General features: G+C 40.9%; 1 protein-coding gene across 1 annotated transcript in view; it reads left to right on the top strand.

The window, feature by feature from the left end:
- The window catches only part of LOC120372466 (X-linked inhibitor of apoptosis), a 36,851-nt gene that overhangs the window by 9,425 nt on the left and 8,732 nt on the right, over positions 1 to 18,694 (top strand). The window contains exons 2-4 of the mRNA XM_039489625.1: positions 8,251 to 9,161; positions 11,270 to 11,369; positions 16,646 to 16,724. Coding sequence (XP_039345559.1) covers positions 8,279 to 9,161; positions 11,270 to 11,369; positions 16,646 to 16,724 — 1,062 coding nt within the window. The 5' untranslated portion in view covers positions 8,251 to 8,278. The remainder of the gene's footprint in view (positions 1 to 8,250; positions 9,162 to 11,269; positions 11,370 to 16,645; positions 16,725 to 18,694) is intronic.

Genomic DNA, 18,694 nt, shown 5'->3' with positions numbered 1-18,694 from the left:
AGAATAAAAATCCTTGTGACTAGAACCAAGCATAGAAGCCAGCAGGATCCTAATTTCTCCTAAGCAGAGTTTTTCTGTGACCTTGAGCAAGTCAGTTGATTTCCTTGTACCTCAATAAATCCATCCAGAAAATTAAGCAGGACCTGACTGAAAATCAGATGAATAAAGTTGAGTAGCGCTCAGTTTTCCTGGTGAAATAATTTACAGATAAGTCACAATACTGACTGCGCACCTACTCTTTATACTAATACATCAAAGGACTTTGTTTAACCTATGTTGCCCTCTTTATAAAATAACACAAAGGAAGTAAACAGTCCAGATAAAATACAGCTTTTTCAAATGGCCACTGACAGGGTGCGGGGAGGGGGGCGGATTTTTGTTAAAAACTAGGTTTAAAAAAAAAAATCCCATGCTTTGTCATTTTATTAAGCCTTTCAAGTACCATTTCAGTTAGTAAACAGTGTCCTGCTTGATCGAGCTGCAGCTTTGCAGGTGCAGAGTGAACTTAAGCAAAGTGACATGAGTGACACATGCACAATTTGTGTGTCAGCTGGTACAGTATGTTCTGTTTGTTGACTCACTACACGCACTCACATTTCAAGATCAAGGGCATATTAAGCACCAACATTGCTCTTGTAGTTAATCTGTTGAGCACTGTTTAATACTCCCCTGTGTCAGAAGCATGAGGATATACAATTATCCGTCTGACACAAGTGATACATTTTTTTTTTCACCCTGGTGCTTGTCACATGGAAGAGGAAAGGAAATACAAATAACTCCTTCCTTATGCCCATCTATCCTGGATATATGATTATTTCCATCCTTAATCCCAATAAAAGTTACTTGGAACAAAAAGTGGGTTCCAGTCTTTGTATTCAGATGTCTCAAAGAAAAGTGGCAGTGTGATGATGTCATTCCTGTTGCGTTCAATCATATCTGTTGCTATTTTTAAAGCATACTGAAATCTTGTTTCATATGAATAACCAGAGTTTATAGTCCTGCAGTTTAAATAATTTTATTTTCTTATTTATACTTTCACATTTGCTGGCATCATGATCCTCTATTGAGTTCTTGTCTTCTGTGACCTGATATGAACGAAATGTTGTCAAATTGGCTCTGCAAATTGCTAGATTAGTGTAAAAGGATGAGGTATCTTCAGATTAATACTGTAAATTAGTTAAAAACAGGATTAATCATGACTGCTCCTGGAAATGCTTCATGTACTGAACAAAGTCTATTTTAGCATACAAAGAAGATATTTTATGCTCGGAAGTTGTGAAAAACCATTTAGATAGCATATAGGTACAGGCTGATAAAAATTAAACATCTTGATTACTGTGAATTTTAATAAATGTGATGATGAAATCTTGCAAAATTTAAAATAAGTCTAGCTATCTTGTGCACATATACTCCACTCACTGAACTCAAGTTGGTTGATGTTTATGTATTGCAAAGTGTTATGACATACCTGTTAGATGAGTATCTTTTGTCTGTTTTTTTAATCTGAGTCTCAACAAAAACTAACTAATATGTTTTAAATTGACTTTTCACTATTTGTGCTTCTTTGAATACTGTTATGCTATTGTAGCACAATATATTTCTCTATCTTGTTTAGTTTGAATAATACAGAATTATTTATTACATGTTAGAATGGATAGCTTTTATAGAAATTTTTAACAATACTATTTTAATTTTCCATGTAGAAAGATGAATTTTTAAAGTAATTTGAATGACATAGTCTTATAGTATGCACTGAACTTTATATTCCATAAGTACCAGGCTCAAAGTGAGTGCTTTGTATATCTGGGAAACTACTATAATGACACTTGGTATGTTTTGAAATTGAGGGAATTTGTGTTAAGTTATGACTGTCTTCTCCGTTGGATAAAAATACAAAGAAAGATAAAAGGACAGTCTGGTAAATAGGGTGTCATACTAAGTCTTATTGAGTCATATACACTGTACTATATTCCATCCAAATATGAGAGATTTTAATGCCTCCGTTGCTGTTAGGTGGCAGTGATTGGTTTAGTTGGGGGTGGGGCAGTTGGAAGGTTGCAGATGGAAGATGGTTTCTTTCACAGAGAGAGACTCTCCTCTGTTCCTTTGAAACATTACTTAGGAAGGTGTGAAGCAACAGGCAGCTAGTAACAATTACTATGTGATAAAGCAGTCTGCTTATGTTGATTGAAGTCTGGACCATTTTATCAGTAATAATAATTGTATAAAACATTGAATAATATAGGAATATTATTTTGGCAATATGAGATATTAAGATGGTACATTGCCAAGGAAAAGCTTGATGCTGCAGATAATATTGGTGATTAAATTAGTAGCACTCTTCTCTGTGCATTAATACTGAATCAGTGTCCCATCATTGTGGTGGTGAGACACTTCTGTTTTGAGATGCTTTTGGATGAGAGAAAACGAAGATCCTGATAACAGATCATTAAAGTTCCTCTTACGCTTTCAGTGAAAGTGGGAGTGTGAGCCTTGATGCTCTGGCTAAAATTCTAAATCAATTAATGAATTGCAATTTGCCCACCTCCGTTCTTCCTAAAATTTATTTACATATATTTTTTCCTCTGTTACTGTTCTAAGTATTATTGTGAACCATTTAAACAGCTACTGCTTCCTCCCTTGCCAAGGTTAGTAAAGTGATTCTTCTGTGCATATTGTGCCTGAATTAAATTGTTAGAGAGCATTTCCTCTGCACGCACATTCAGATAGAGAGAAATACAAATTTTAGATTTAAATGCCTCTTTGTTTATTTTGACTACCAGTCTAATTGGCTGATAGACTAAAGAGAATGAAATACAGTCTCCATCCTAAAATGTAACAGTTCAGCTGTGTTTTGATCACCTTCTCTTTGTGTCCTTCTCCCCCATTTTTTCCTTCTCAGTTCCTCAGCGTGTCTGTTATTACATGTCTCTTCCATAGAAGCAGTAACAGCCACATCACTAGAGTAAAATTGCAAGCCACTGCTAAAATTAAACCTGTGTGGTGTATAGTTTGGAAAGCATTTGAGGTCCTCGGAATGTGAAGTTCTATAGAAAGGTTGTCAATGAATTGTAACATTTTTTGCCAGTTATTTAAACCCTGCTTTCTCAATATTCTGAGTTTGTAAAAGGAGAAAATTTGTTGTCGGCTCTCATCCATATCTTGTTTTTGTGAAGACTAGATTTTCAGCAGAAGAATCTAGAAAGGTGCTAACAGAACTGGGTTTTGATTCTGTAATGAGTGTACAGGCACAGGGGTCTACCTGCTCAGAGCCCATTGGACAGCCTAGACCTTTTTCAGGAACCCATGTTTCTTTGCCAAATTAGTTAGTTCCTTACTAATAATACTATATTTAGATTATTAGGACAAATTCAGACGTGGTGTAAGCAAGTACATTGACATCAGTGAAGTTGCATTCAATTACACCAGCTTTGTATTTATCTCTTTGTGTCTGGTACTGATCAGCATATCATGAAGAAGACAATGCTGAGCTTGAAAAGATGCAGCTGACTGCAATCCTAGTGATAAAAGGTTTCCATGGTCTGATTAATAAGTCAAGATTAGCTGGATGAGGCTTTTGTACTTCAGAACATCTATGGCTGGAGCTTTAAAAATGTTGCATTATGGGAATTGTATCCCTCAATCACTTTGCCTTCTATTTAAAATTGTATTTAGGACATTTTGTGAGGAGAGAGATTTGGAGAAGAAAGATATGTAAACCTATAGTGGTCACATCATAATGTTAGTATAATGGTACAGAAACATTGCTTACTTAAAATAAAATGTTTATTTTTATATTAAAACTATTTTTAGAAGTGGGATACTTTGGAATCAATTAACTTGCAATAAAACATCACTTTACAAAAGTAGACGAGTTTTTAAGATGACACTACTAGGTAGTTTAGGGTTAACAGTCATATTCTGTTTTAAAAAACTATTAGCCCTAATGCTTTTAAAGGATTTTTAAAAATATATTTTTTTCATTTTGTTTGGATTTAAACATTCCCTTGTATTAGAAGCCCCTGCATTGCAGTGTTGGGCTAGTATGAGAATCAGAACTTGATATTGACTGGAAACTGAATGTAAATGAAAGTGAAACAAGCTTAATGCAGACATTGAGTCACTGTTCAGTGTGTCATGTTTTCTTCCCTCTCTCCCCTGGCATCAGGAGGCGATTCTGTGCAAAACATCCTATAACTGTTTGTGCATTATGGAGCCCTTCATTAAAGGGCTCTACAGGCAGCTGCTGACATGGGAGCACCTGGCAATCACTGTGGTATCTGAACACCTAATAGATGGAGTGTGAGGCAAGGATCTACAAACCAGTGTAAAGGTCCTTTTGTGGATTAATGAGATCTATGAGATTTGGGACCCAACCCCCACTACTTCCACTGGGGAGAGGAGTTGGCTCTCTATCCTGTAGGTCAGGGGTCGACAACCTTTCAGAAATGGTGTGCCGAGTTTTCATTTATTCACTCTAATTTAAGGTTTTGCATGCCAGTAATACATTTTAACCTTTTTAGAAGGTCTCTTTCTGTAAGTCTATAATATATGACTAGACTGTTGTATTTAAAGTAAATAAGGTTTCAAAATGTTTAAGAAGCTACATTTAAAATTAAATTAAAATGCAGAGCCCTTTTCCCCCTTCTCCCCCACCACCCCCCCCCACCATCGGTGATCAGGACCCAGGCAGCGTGAATACCACTGAAAATCAGTAGGTTGCCTACCCCTGCCGTAGGTAATGGATTCCACAGATGTTCTGCATAATTGCTGAAGGCTCTTGCCTTTCAAACATCTAAACAGTTATCTAGGTCAGATCTGTAAATCAGCTGATGTAGCTCTTTAAAGACAAATAGAAAGATAGCAACTCTGTAAGGTATAAAATATCCATATTATTAACTTTAGAGGTCATTACACTATGTATAAAATTACCGGTGATTAAATCTAGGGTTTAGAACCAGATTGATATACTCAAATTGTCTTGTTTCTGTGACACCTTGTAAACACAGAACTGGTCTCCCACTCCTTTTATTTTCTTAATGTGCTCATTGGGCACCTACCTGTGTCTTTTTGACAATGCAAATGGTAGTCTCTGGGTGCAAAAATATTATTTTTTTCCTCCTCTGAACGTTCTGAAAGATTCTTCCTCATCCTTTGATTGTTAAGTACAATAGTCTATAATCAAGTGAAATGATAATCTATTTTGTCCTTTAAAAATGTAATGAATATTAATACAGAATGGGGGAAAATAAAACTGACAGCTAAAGGCACATTTTTGTTAGATGTCTTTTGAGTTAGTTTTTAGAAGTTTTTCTCATCTTAGTCTCCAGAGTGAAAGCTGCTTCTTCAATGCATGCAGCAGATATAAAAGTTTGTGGGTTTTATGTAGCATTGAACCAAAATCTTTCATGCTAGTAACTGCTGGCAGTATAGAGAAATGTTTTTAAAAAAAAAAAAAAAAAGTTTGAGCACAGTAAGTAACCACTATATATAATATCAATTGCCATCCTTTTGTTTTGCATTGTGCATCTTATTGGTATAGAACGCATTGACATAACAGGGCAATGCCAGATGGTAAATTGGTGTCCTAGGAAGAAGAGATCTATACTTTTTCTCTGTCCAGTTCAGACCAAACTAATTCACTTTGAGAGTTTTAAATATTTCATTGACCTTTATAAAAACACACTAATAATTTAGTGTTTATTCATTCACTTCATACAATATCAGGGTTGGAATTGACCTCAGGAGATTATCTAGTCCAGCCCCCTGCTCAAAGCAGGACCAATCCCCAGACAGATTTTTGCCCCAGATCCTTAAATGGCCCCCTCAAGGATTGAACTCACAACCCTGGGTTTAGCAGGGCAATGCTCAAACCACTGAGCTAAAGCATTTGTCTTTGCAATAGGGGCCAGATCCTGCAAAAGCTTATGTAAGTGATGGTCTGAGACTGTTTGAATAGTGACTTCTCTGGCGAGAGGGCCTAATCCTGAGAACTAACTTTGTACCCAATCTTGGGTCATCCATAAAGTACAGTATACTCAGAGGTGAAAGTAAGCCAGTACGGTCCAGTACGGCATACCGGCAAGAGCTGGTATGCCGTGCTGGACTGGACCAGCTTCCCCAGGCTGGTGATTTAAAGGGCCCGGGGCCCCCTGCAGTGGCTGGAGCCCTGGGCCCTTTAAATCACTGCAAAAGCCCTGCCGCCGCTACCCTGGGGCTCTGGCAGCTGGGCTCAGGCCAGCCGCTGCAGGGAGCCCCAGGCCCTTTAAATTGCCAGCCTGGGGAAGCCGGTCCGGCGCGGCACGGCATACCGGCTCTTGCCGGTACTCAGTACCAGCTTACTTTCACCTCTGACAGTATCTTTAAACACTAGAATCACACTCAGTGCGGCGAGATGCTCACACTGAGAGGCACCTGGGAACTGAGATAGACTGAGGGGAAAAGCAGATTCACCTCTCCCATCTCACACTCCAGGGCATATGCTCATTGAGTGGAATGGTGGGTGGAATCGTTTTTTGCTGAGCGCGTATAGTTGAATTCACGTAAGTTAAATGTGCATATGATGTGACTCCACTGTAAGGTGCTAGAAAATATTTCCGTACACAACTGAAGTAAGAAACGAAGAATTAAAACTCGTTGTTTAGCATTGTTGGTGCTTATGGCCATACTCATGTTTAACTTTACTACTGTAGTGAAGTTCAGCACACTCCTAAGTATTTGAAGGTCTGGTCTTTCCACTACAAAATTCCAGGGATCAAAGGACCACTTGTGTATAATTTAACAAGTGGTGAGAACCCACAGCTGGTGAAGATTGGGTCTGTGTGGTGGGGCAAGTGCCCTCCCCCCGTGTGAAAGTGGGCTCAGAGAGGCTGCGCAAAGCGGAAGCCAATCAGGGAGAGCCTGTTAGAGAGACAATCAGGGCTGAGCAGGAGGTGGCCAATCAGGGCAAGGTTCAGCCCTATATAAAGGCTGCCCATGAGAGGAGCAGTCAGTCTCTCCCAGACCTCCAACAGGGAGGCCTAAGGGGTGCAAAGGGTCAGAGTAAGAGACCCAAGGAGAGCGGACAGCAAGAGAGGAGGAGGAGGGCAGGGAGGCTGCTGCTAGAGGGTTCCGAGGCTGGGACCCAGAGTAGTGGGCGGGCCTGGGTCCCCCCCTTATATTGCAACTGGCTGTGGGAAGTGGCCATATTGGACTGCACCTACCCCCGAGGGAAGGGGTTAGACTTTGGGAGCAGCTGGCCACAGCGCAGCAGGTGAAAGACTGCTGTTAGCGCCGCCCCCTCGCCCCCGCGAAGACGGTGAGAATGGACATGGGGGCACTGCTGGAGGGCAGTATCCTGAAGGGGACGCCGCGAGCAGAAGGGAGCAACACAGGTCCAGGCACCAATGGAGGGCGAGAGGCAGACGGGACACCACCAGGAGAGGTCTGGCTCTTGGGACTAGAATTCCTTTTTCTCATTGTTATGAAAGAACTTAGTCTTGTTTGTCCTTCAGTGAAATAATGTAAAGTCTGTTTGCTGAAGGAAAATTGGGTTTTATTTCTTCACAGTTAAATTTCAAATCCCAGGGTATTGTTTTTATTTTGACATTTTTACATTTATTTATGGTATGCACTTAGGCGCTGGTGTGGTGGGCACTTTTTTAATTAAAAAAAGAAAGGTAAAGCTGCTTATACAAGAGTAACATAATAGGCTGATTTTGAACATGCATCCTTCCAAACTGGAGCAGTAAAATACATTGTGAGTGTGATATGGGTTAATCTATGCAGGAAGGCAGCAATCATTGTATGGTAAATACAAACATGATTTGAGGCCTTTTCTTAGATTTTCATTCATATCTTTTGTGAGGCCCTTTACATTCCTGTTATATTTTTTTAATCAGACCTAGTCTCGTAATGTTTGCTTTATTAATAAAAAGAATGTTCTTCTTAGTCTATACACTTGTGCTTTCCAGTTAACTTTTTACTGTTTATTCAGATGACAATTAAGAGAGATCCGTAACATGTGTTACTAGAAAATTTCATATACAATAATACTCCTTGTGTTTCTTCATATCATTTCTTTTGGAATGTTCCTGTGCTTGAAAATGTTGTTAACAAAGAAAGAAAAAGAAGTCTTTCTTCCTTATTACTTAATAGGATGAAAATTTTGATCCCACTAATTCCCACAGTTTGCATAGGGGTTGCATAAGGAGTATGTTTGATCTGTTTTTTTGCTTTGTCTATGAAATTAAAAAAACGTATTTTTTTTAGGAAATCTGAGAGCTCCACTCTTGAAGAGATGATGTGTAACAGTCCAGAGAACTCTGAAGCTTGTGCCACTCCAGATTCTGACCATGACCAAGAGATGGCTGAAGAGTACTCCAGATTGAGGACTTTTGCCAACTTTCCAAATTGTTGTCCTATTTCAGCATCAACACTAGCACGAGCTGGCTTCTTTTATACAGGAGAGGGAGACAAAGTGAAGTGCTTCAGCTGTCATGCAACTTTTGAAGGGTGGGAGCATGGAGACTCAGCAGTTGGAAGACATAGAAAAATTTCTCCAAAATGCAAATTTATTGCTCGATTTAATTTTTTAAAAAAAGATACGCATCCTATTCTCCAAAACTGTCAATGCAGAGTTGAAAATTGTTCTGGAAATTCAGCCCTCCAGTGCTCTTTTGACAGATCATCTGATCTCAGTCCAGATTACCTTTTAAGAACTGGGCAGGTTGTGGACATGTCAGATAGCATGTACCCCAGGAACCCTGCTATGTGCAGTGAAGAAGCTAGGTTAAGGTCTTTTCACAACTGGCCAGCCTATGCTCCATTAACACCGAACGAATTAGCCAATGCTGGGCTGTATTACTCAGGTATTGATGATCAAGTGGAGTGCTTTTGTTGTGGTGGAAAACTGAAAAACTGGGAACCTTTTGATCGAGCTTGGTCAGAACATAAGAGGCATTTTCCTAGGTGCTTTTTTGTCCTGGGCCGTGACGTTGGAAATGTTGGAAGTCTCCCAAATGAATCTAATTTTGCTGAGGTTGGCAGGAGTGGCTTAAACAATGCAGATCACCCAAGAAATCCATCTATGGCAGAATATGAAGCACGGATCAAGACATTTGTGACTTGGAGATACTCAGTTGTTAAAGAGCAACTTGCTGAAGCCGGGTTCTATAGTATAGGTAAGCTAGATGGGGCTTTCACGTCTGTCTGTTTGCAGCAGAATTTGTGCATGACATGATTTTGAACAGAATCTCTATTAATTTAACACTGAATGACTTGCCAAAACAAATCTTTTATTTAAGGCTTTATGTTTGTTCAACACCTGAGTCTTCAAATGCTTTTTAATTCTACGTTCACTTAACTCAAATTAGTTGTCAAGACTAGCTAATACAGTGTGTTCTCCTGGTTTATTATTATAAGATGGCATGCAAAATATCATTCTTTTTGAATGATCACATAATCTGAAATGTCACATCATTCTCCTTTCTAGCAGCAGAACGTTAAATAAAGAGAATATCTTAGGTGTAGTGACCTTTTGTCTTTTAAGCCTATTTTAGAATGTATGCTAGTTCAGATTTTGGCTCTTAAACAATGATTGGCATCATTAAAGAGTTATCTTATCATATTAGAAAGAATTGAACACTGCTCCACAGCTATCCTGACTTTTCCTAAAAAGAGGAATTGTGGTCTTGTGGTTCACACACAGTGCTAGGAGCCAGGAAATCTGGGTTCTATTCCTAGCTCTGCCATTATTTTTTATTTGTGTGAGAGTTGAAATTGTGGTAGCACCCAGAACCTCTAGTCAAGATCAAGGGTCCGTTGTGCTAGCTGCTGTACAAACTCATGGAATATGTGGTCCATGCTCCAAAAAGCTTCCAGTCTTAAAAACTTAGTGTGACTTGGTCAAGCTGCTTAACCTCTCTGCATCATTTTCCCCATCTGTATATGGGATTAATTACATATTAGTCTTAATTAGGGTGACCAGACAGCAAATGTGAAAAATCAGGATGGGGGTGGGGGGTAATAGGAGCCTATATAAGAAAAAGACCCAAAAATCGGGACCGTCCCAATAAAATCGGGACATCTGGTGACCCAAGGCTTAATTTATCAATATTGGAAAATCACTTTGGAATCCTTGGATGGAAGGTAAATGCAAAGTAGTAGTATTGTTAGTTCAGGAAGAAAAGGAATTACCGAGGATAATTTCTAGTTTGCTCACCATATGTGATTTTTCTCTTTTGTGCTCTTAGAGCACTGACTTTCTAATTTGTTTTCTCTTGGTTTCTTCCCATCCTCTCTGGCCCCCAAATAAAACTTTTGGTGTTTTCTTGTACATTCTTGTACAAAATGAATATTCATAACTAGTGGTGACATCTTATTTATATCATCTGTGGGATCCCAAAAAAATCTAGCTGCTCAACAGCCAAATGGGATCTGTATTGGGAAGACATGCAAAATAGGTAGCTTATCCAACCAGCTGGTTAACTGTTAGAGTAAATTCCAACAGCTTGTGTCCTTCCTATTGGCTGAGAAGGACTTAATTTCAGTGGGAGAAATCTATCCATATCTCCTCTCATTGCAATACACTTAATATGTAAGCAGCTTCTGATGTAGTCTTTGATTGTAATGTGCACTGTGCTGCTAGAGCTCAGACAATTTAATTTCCTTCCACATCCTCTTAGTCTCTGTCATTGCTGTTCAGAGCCCGTTAGTCTTGACTGGTGAAACCAATGACCAAAAAGGCAAATAAGTAGATGTCCTTGTGAATTAGGTTTCTGTTAATTAATTCCATTCTTGTTTAAGGGGAACTGAGACTTAATACAGAGAGGACTGATAAAAACATAGAAGAAATTGTGTCAAATGCTTTTGCCTTAGAAACTTTGTGGTAGTGGTTTTTACAGCCTACTTAACAGTTGAACTGACTAACAAGAAGTTATTGGTAATAGACTTGTAAGCAAATATAGAGATCAGAAATGCTTCTAATGCCAAATAAAATTGAGTAAAGCAGTATTTATGTAAGCTTGGTCTTGTAATTTTTTATTAAAGTGGAAATAGTCCAAGAAGCTACTTCATTTTTCTTACCATATGTTATCACAGATTACATTGACATCTAGTTTAAAATAATCCTCTTTATTCTTAGATGCTCATTATTAAATTGACACATTTTTTGTGCTTTTATCAGTAACAAGACTTGCTGAAGCTTTTTTCTCAGTTGTAAGAACAAATATTTGCATATTCAGCCTTTTATTTTACAAGTATACAACATCACACTTATGTGTCCCCTTAGGTAATGGTGATCATGTTTTGTGCTTTCACTGTGGTGGTGGACTGCAAGACTGGCAGCAGAATGAAGACCCTTGGGAGCAACATGCTAAATGGTTTCCAGGGTAAGGTACTTTTTACTATATTGTTGCGCACACTTCCATTTACAGTATGTTGCATCTGCAACAAAGGGAGAATGTATCAGCATGACTTCAAAGGGCTCAGATTGGCTAAGCATTCAGTGGTTTGGATGCTTATCCAAATAATTTGAAATGGTTGAGATGCCCTTCTCACCATCACCTCCGTGTCCTCACTAACTTTGTTGCGGCAAGGCAACTCTCTTACAGCAGCAGCAAGAGTCTTCATAGCTGGCTGTGTTTCTGCTGATCAGTAGGAAGCATGGCTTTCAAGGTGCCCTGTAGTGAGGCCCATTTGCTCCCACTCCACTTGCAGCATATTCTTTATAGAGAAGAGTCTTTGCTTATGTTATAAGCATTATGTGCAGCTGTGATATTATATTGGGAGTGAGCTATGTAGAAGTCTCAAGAGAAGACAAACTGCTGTTTATGCAATACAATTACACTTAAAAATAAAGGCCTAAATTTTCAAAAGTGAGTAGCGATTTTGGGTGTCCTAATTTTTTGGTGGGCAACGTGACACCTTAAAGGGACCTATTTTTTTCAAAGATCACATTATTTTTTCTTTCTGAAAATGAAGCCCTCTTAAGGTGTCTTGAAGAATATAAAATATATTTCTCTCTCCAGTCGTCTCTGTCCATGTGCTTGGATATAGTTCCTCCCTTCTGGCAAATAGACCAATGTTCGAGACGTTAATGTGATCCCCCATTTGCTGGCTTCCAGAGTTCACTTGTTTTGATCTCCATTATGAGCATCCTGCTCATTCTGGCTGAGGAGAGACGCCTGACCAGGCCTATACTGCTTTCTCCTTTGAACACTGGTGTGCAGCAGCCTTTGCAACAGACAGAACAGAGCAGCTCTAGGAGGATGTTTAGCTTCTGCAGCAGCATGTGAAACACTAACAGATTGTGGTCTCTCAGGCTGTGTCTATGCTATGGACCTTAGAGCAGCAGAGCTGTACTGCTGCAGCTGCGCTGCTGTAAGGTGTCTCATGTAACTGTTCTATGCCGCCAGAATAATTAAACCACCCTCAACGAGCAGCAGTAGCTATGTCAGTGGGAGAGTGTCTCCTGCCGACATAGCGGTGTCCACACTGGTGCTTTTGTCGGTGAAATTTATATCAGTTGAGTGTGGTGTTTTTTTTTCCCCACACCCCTGACCGACAAAACTTTTGCCAACAAAAGTGCTAGTGTAGCCAGAGCCTCAGTCCCAGGTACCAAAACCCCAAACCTTGCAGTAATACAGCATGGCTGTGTCACGCACACATTCTAGGAAATATGCTCATGCCACCAGAATTTCACACTCCAAGCGGACTCCTTCAGTGGGTTCCTCCTCAGCCTTCTCATGAGGAATTAAAGGACTGGGTGATTTAAAAAAAAAAAAAAAAAAACCACAAAGATAAGAGGGATCCAGATGTTACCTTGTCTAGTTTCGGTCCTGCCACTTTTGTGTGATGCTGCTTAAGACTTCTAGATCTACGGCATAAGAACATAAGAAAGGCCGTACCGGGTCAGACCAAAGGTCCATCTAGCCCAGTATCTGTCTACCGACAGTGGCCAATGCCAGGTGCCCCTGAGGGAGTGAACCTAACAGGCAATGATCAAGTGATCTCTCTCCTGCCATCCATCTCCATCCTCTGACGAACAGAGGCTAGGGACACCATTCTTACCCATCCTGGCAGCCTCAACAGCAACCAGAAAGTCACTAAGGTTTGAAGTAATGGTTAGTCTGCCAAACATCAGAGCGCCTCAGCCTTTTCTTTCATTAGACTAGAGCACCAGGGAATTCAACAGTTCCTGCAAATAGAAAGAACTTCAGGCATCCTCACCATAAACTATCTAGGCTACAGTTTCTGTGTCTGTTCCCAGGAATAGATTTATACAGCTCAGATCATATTGCTGGGGAGAATGGCCACAGTTTGTCAAGGGAGGATCCTTCAACAAGGATAAATCCTTCTGTGTCTCAGAAAGAACACATACAGAGCTGAACACTACTGCTTCCTTCAACATGCTTGCCCCCAGTCTCCTGGACTTAATTGGAAGAAGACCACGCTGCTTCTTCAGTGAAAAAGCCCATTCAGTATCATCAGTGGCAGTACCCGCGGTTATAGAAGAAAATTTAGTTTGACTTTTCAACAATTTATTTTTCTTACACCAGTCCTGGTTTTAGAAAAGTAATTCATTCCTTAAAGGATTGTTTCCCAATGGAGTCTTTGAGGCGTTAACTCAGGTTGAATTCCTTTATTCATTGGATCTATCTCCATATGTCAGTCTTATGGTCTCCTTCTTGCTTTCTTTGTTTTGCACCCTTGGTTCCCAGACCATTGTTCAAATACATTTTTCCTTTCTGGCTCGTGATGGCTTAGGTGCTTGTGACAGGGTGCGACTCACCATGCTAGCACTTTTTGCTGGTTGTCTTGCAGATCAGCTTCACAGATTGGTACGCTTGACTCCCGGTGGTGTCTTCCTCACGTCACTTATGGTCCTGGACCTGTGTTGTTCTAAGGACCATGGCATCCTCTTTAGGACACAGCCATCTGGCTGTGCCACACTCTGTGCTCCCCCTTTCTGGGGGACAATACCACAGTCCAATGGTCTAGCCACTTCCTCAGTGGGGAGTGTGTGGGGGGGGACGGGACCTAGGCCGACCTACTACTCTGGGTCCCAGCCCGGGGACCTTGTAAATAACAGCCCCACGCTGCGTCCCTTCCAACCTCTCAGTCTATTTCCCTGGGCCGCTTCCCCACAGCTCCAGTACCTTCTTTGTCCTTGCCTCAGGGCCTCAGTCTGCAACTCCCAGCCTGGAGCTCTTCCATACTAGCAGCACTGCTCTGTCCAGGGTGCTGGCTTTCTTCTGCCTGCAAGGCAGCCAGTTCTCCCTCCTTGAGCTCCAGGGAGCAACTGAACCTGCTCTTTCCTGCAGCTCTTCTTATATGGGCATGCCAGGCCCTGTTTGGCTGCTCCTTGCAGCCCCTCTCTTGTTCGCTGCTTTCTGTGCAGCCTCCCTAGGGTTCCATTAACAATTTACACGCCAGTGTGGGGTGGAGGCCTCATCACAGGGCTATAAACAATAGCCAGATTGTTCATCATTTGTGTCTAGAATTGACCAACATTGCCCTGGTACCCAGAACTAACAGAGATCAACTGAAGAGCTGATCCACCTTTTAACAAGTGATCTGTCGGCGCAGGACTTGATTTTTATTTCATTTTTTACAAACTTTGAAAATGCAGGTCTGTAGAAGAAATGTCTTTTGGTAAAGATCATCACAACTACAATATGCTCTTACAGGTAGTCCCGATCCAGTTAGGATGCTAGGATTTGGGGGGAAGGTTTTCTCACTCTTTTTTGACAGATGACCCACGAGCTTAATGTTGATATACTGATATTTCTTCAAAATGATCTGAACATGGTGCATTCATCAGCAGTATCAGCCTACTCAGTACACAAGTTACCTCCTTGGAGTTAATCCATGCACAATTAGATTTAGCAGGGTGGTCAACAAGCCAGACCGCCCATACCATCTGAGAGACTGAATTACTCTTCTCCCACCTTATTAATTCCCGTGGCCGTCAACACCAAAGGAGGTCCACTCTCAGCAATAAGAACTGGAAGTGTTTAGACTTTTTTGGGAGGAAGGCATTCTTCTTGGCTATGCTTTGATTTTGAATAGCTAATTACCAAGCTCTGATGGCGAAATAAGACTACATAACCTATTTGGAACTGAGTGATTTTTATTGAGCAGCTGCCTGAGTCGCACCACAACCATTTTAAGAAGATGGAAAGAGGGAAAGTTAGTGGCCAAGACTACACTACAGTCTGCCCTCGACACATACCCAACTCAGTGGCAAGGTCCATATCCATGGCTGTGGTGATGCGACATGTGTCATGGCTCCACCTGTCGGGCTTCCTGAAGGAGATACAATCAACCACTGACGACCTTCCCTTTGAGAAAACATGAGTTCTCCACTGAGAAGACTGATGCCTCTCTTCACACCCTGAAGGATTCTAGGGCCGCTCTCCATTTGCTGGGCATCTACATGCCAGGACAAAAGAGAAAATTCAGTCCACCACCCTAGCACAAACCACTCACATACCAATAACCGGCTTAGCGTTACTGTGAGCCACAGAGAGAGAAATTTTCAAGGCATAAAACATCTGGCCTGCAATCTTCCTCATCCAAGCCATTCATGTCCAAGCATCAATTTTGACTTGTTGGTTGAGGCATCGATAGACCACTCCCACCAACTGCTACAGCTGACCCACACTAGCCATCCATTTGGGTACGAGCTGGCAGCATTCCCCAGCTCTTGGGAGTATATAACATTGTAATGGGTACTCTATTCATTTTACTTCCCTGCCCCCTCCACAACACCCTTCCCCATCCCTCTTCAGGGACCCTTCTCATGAGAGTTTACTATGACAAGAAGTAGATCATCTCCTCTGGTTAGGAGCCATAGAACCAGTACCTCAACATCTACAAGGCAAAGGTTTTACTCTTGCTGTTTTCTAATTCCCAAGAGGAAGGGAGGTTGGAGACCTGTACTAGACCTCAGCACTCAACATGTTTGTCAAAGCTCAAAAATTCAAGATGGTCACTCTCTCGCAACGATCGTTCCAGCGTTGGAACAGGGAGACTGTTTGTTTGTTTTTTGGCTCTCGACCTTTAGGACGCCTATTTTCATATCTCAATCCTACCGACTCTCAGACTATATTCCTCAGATTCACTCTGGGTTAAGACCACTACCAGTACAGGGTACTCTACTTCGGGCTATCATTGGCCCCGAGAGTCTTTTCCAAGTGCTTGGAGTGGCATAGAAGATACTGAAAAGATGGATAGAACAGTTAAGGAAAATGTCGTCTGTTTATCCATGACTGTGGCTCATTGCTTACAAAAAGGTTAAGAGTTGATATTTAAAAGTTAAATTGTATTTCTTTGTTTGCAAAGTTTGTTTTTCTTTTATAAACCAGTGATTGTGGCTGCCATGATCAGTGAATGTAAAGTTTTGTGATTCCAGTTGTTAGAAGTCCATGACAAATAAGCATGGTTGATGAAGCACACTTCCTTTCACTATCAGAATGTTTTTAAAATGTTTAAATGACATCTATGATTTCAGTTACATTTTCAGAGAAAGAACTTCAAGAGCAGAAATATTCTTTGAAATGCAGAATTACCCAAAATCTTTTGAAAATTGTGTGTTCAGCTTTGTTTATTTTCCCATGTGTACAATGCTCTTTATAATTTTTAAAATCTTTTGTGACTATAGATGCAAATATCTGCTACAAGAGAAGGGCCAAGAATTTGTAAACAGTGTTCAGTTAACACCTTTACTGAGGGATTCCACAGTAAGTTGTCTTTTTTTCACAATCTGTTTTGGTTTCCCTAGAGAAATAACTTTTAATTACAGATAACATTGTATAACTTCAAAATTTTTGTGAAATCAATTTATCATGTAAATACAGAATATATCTAGTGACTGTATATAGGTTTTTTTTCACTGCTTTGATCATCAACAGGAAGTGGAAGGGATTCAATTACAGTGTAGCAATATGATTAGGGCACCACCAAATTCATGGTTGTGAAAAATGCATCAGTCTGTGAAATCTGGCTATTGTAGGAAAGGGGCAGGGCTGTTGGCGCCCCAGCCAGGACTTCCTACCATGTGCCGAGCTCCTGCTGCTAGGCCTGGCCAGGTTGGGAAGGGACAGGACTTATTTTCCCCCTGCAGAGGCTGCTCCCGGAGCCACGTCAGAGCCACTTCTGGGAACCTTCCCTGGCTGCAAAAAGCCCATGACCTGGGCGTATGGTAATCTACCTCCCCAAATCCTGCAACACTCACTTCTGCACTGGAAGTGGTGCAGGCTTTAGAGCAGTGGTGGGCAACCTGTGGCCTATCGGAGTAATCCGCTGGCAGACTGTGAGACAGTGTTTACATTGACCATCCACAGGCACGGGTGGCCGCAGTTTGCTGTTCCCAGCAAATGGGAACTGCCGGAAGCGGCCCGGGCTGCAGGGATGTCCAGGGAGACGTCAGCTCTATGCAACACCTGTGTCCTTTATTCTATAAGTGTTTTCCCACCACCAGTGTCCAACTATATACAATCCTTACAGATTTCTCACAGGCTGGGTCAGTAACCACCTCCTTCTCTGGCTGCCTCCCTCCTTTTAGCTCCTTCCCAGCCTTTGTAGCTCTTGCCTGTCAGGCTAGCAGGTGTTGCCAATTGCCAGGCAGATATAAGACTTTTCAGCCAGCCCCCATCTATCTCCCTTGATTGTGGCAGGGGCTGATTAGGTGTGTTTGCAGCAGCACCCTGCCACAAACACCCAAAGCATGGTGTTCCATTCCTCGCCATCTTGGCTAATAGCCATTGATGGATTTATTCTCCATGAGCTTTCTAATCTTTTTTTTATTTTATTTTATTTTTTTTAAACCCAGTTATACTTTTGGCTTTCACAACATCACCTGGCAATGGGTTCTACAAGGATGACTGTTGTGTGAAGAAGTACTTCCTTTTCTTTGTATTAAACCTGCAACCTATTAATTTCATTGTGTGACCCCTAGTTCTTGTGTTATGAGAAGGGGTAAATAACACTTCCTTATGCACTTCGATCAAATCATGAGTGGTGTGAAGGACCTCTATCATATCACCCCCCCCCCCTCCTTGGTTGTCTCTTTTTCAAGCTGAATAGTCCCTCTCTCTTTAATATCCTTAATTTTTTAATTTTTTTTTGCCCTTCTCTATCGCATTTTCCAATTCTAATATATCTTTTTTGAGACGGATGACAAGAACTGCACACTATTCAAAAGTGTGGGCATACCATGGATTTATGTAGTGGCATTATGATACTTACTGTCTTATTAGCTATCCCTTTCCTAATAGTTCCTAACATTCTCTTAGCTTTTTTGACTGCTGCTGCACATTGAGCAGATGTTTTCAGAGAACTATCCACAGTGACTCCACAATCTTTTTCTTGAGTGGTTACAGCTAATTTAGACCCCATCGTTCTGTATGTATGGTTGGGATTATATTTTCCAATATGCATTACTTCACATTCATCAACACCGATAAATGCCAGTTTGTTGCCCAGTTTTGTGAGATCCCTTTGTAAACTCACAGTCTGCTTTGGATTTAGCTATCTTGAGTAACTTTGTATCATCTGCAAACTTTACCAACTCACTGACCCCTTTTTCAAGATCATTTACGAATGTTGAGGTGATCATATACATATGGCTTATTACAGGATGGTTTGAGATTTGTACATCTTGTTTATGACAGGATGGCTTGGTTCTGCCACCACTGGCTGCTTAGGCAAA

This window comes from Mauremys reevesii, linkage group 9 (genome assembly GCF_016161935.1).
Source record: "Mauremys reevesii isolate NIE-2019 linkage group 9, ASM1616193v1, whole genome shotgun sequence".
Taxonomy (NCBI): domain Eukaryota; kingdom Metazoa; phylum Chordata; order Testudines; family Geoemydidae; genus Mauremys; species Mauremys reevesii.
This window is presented reverse-complemented; position numbering and strand designations above follow the sequence as displayed.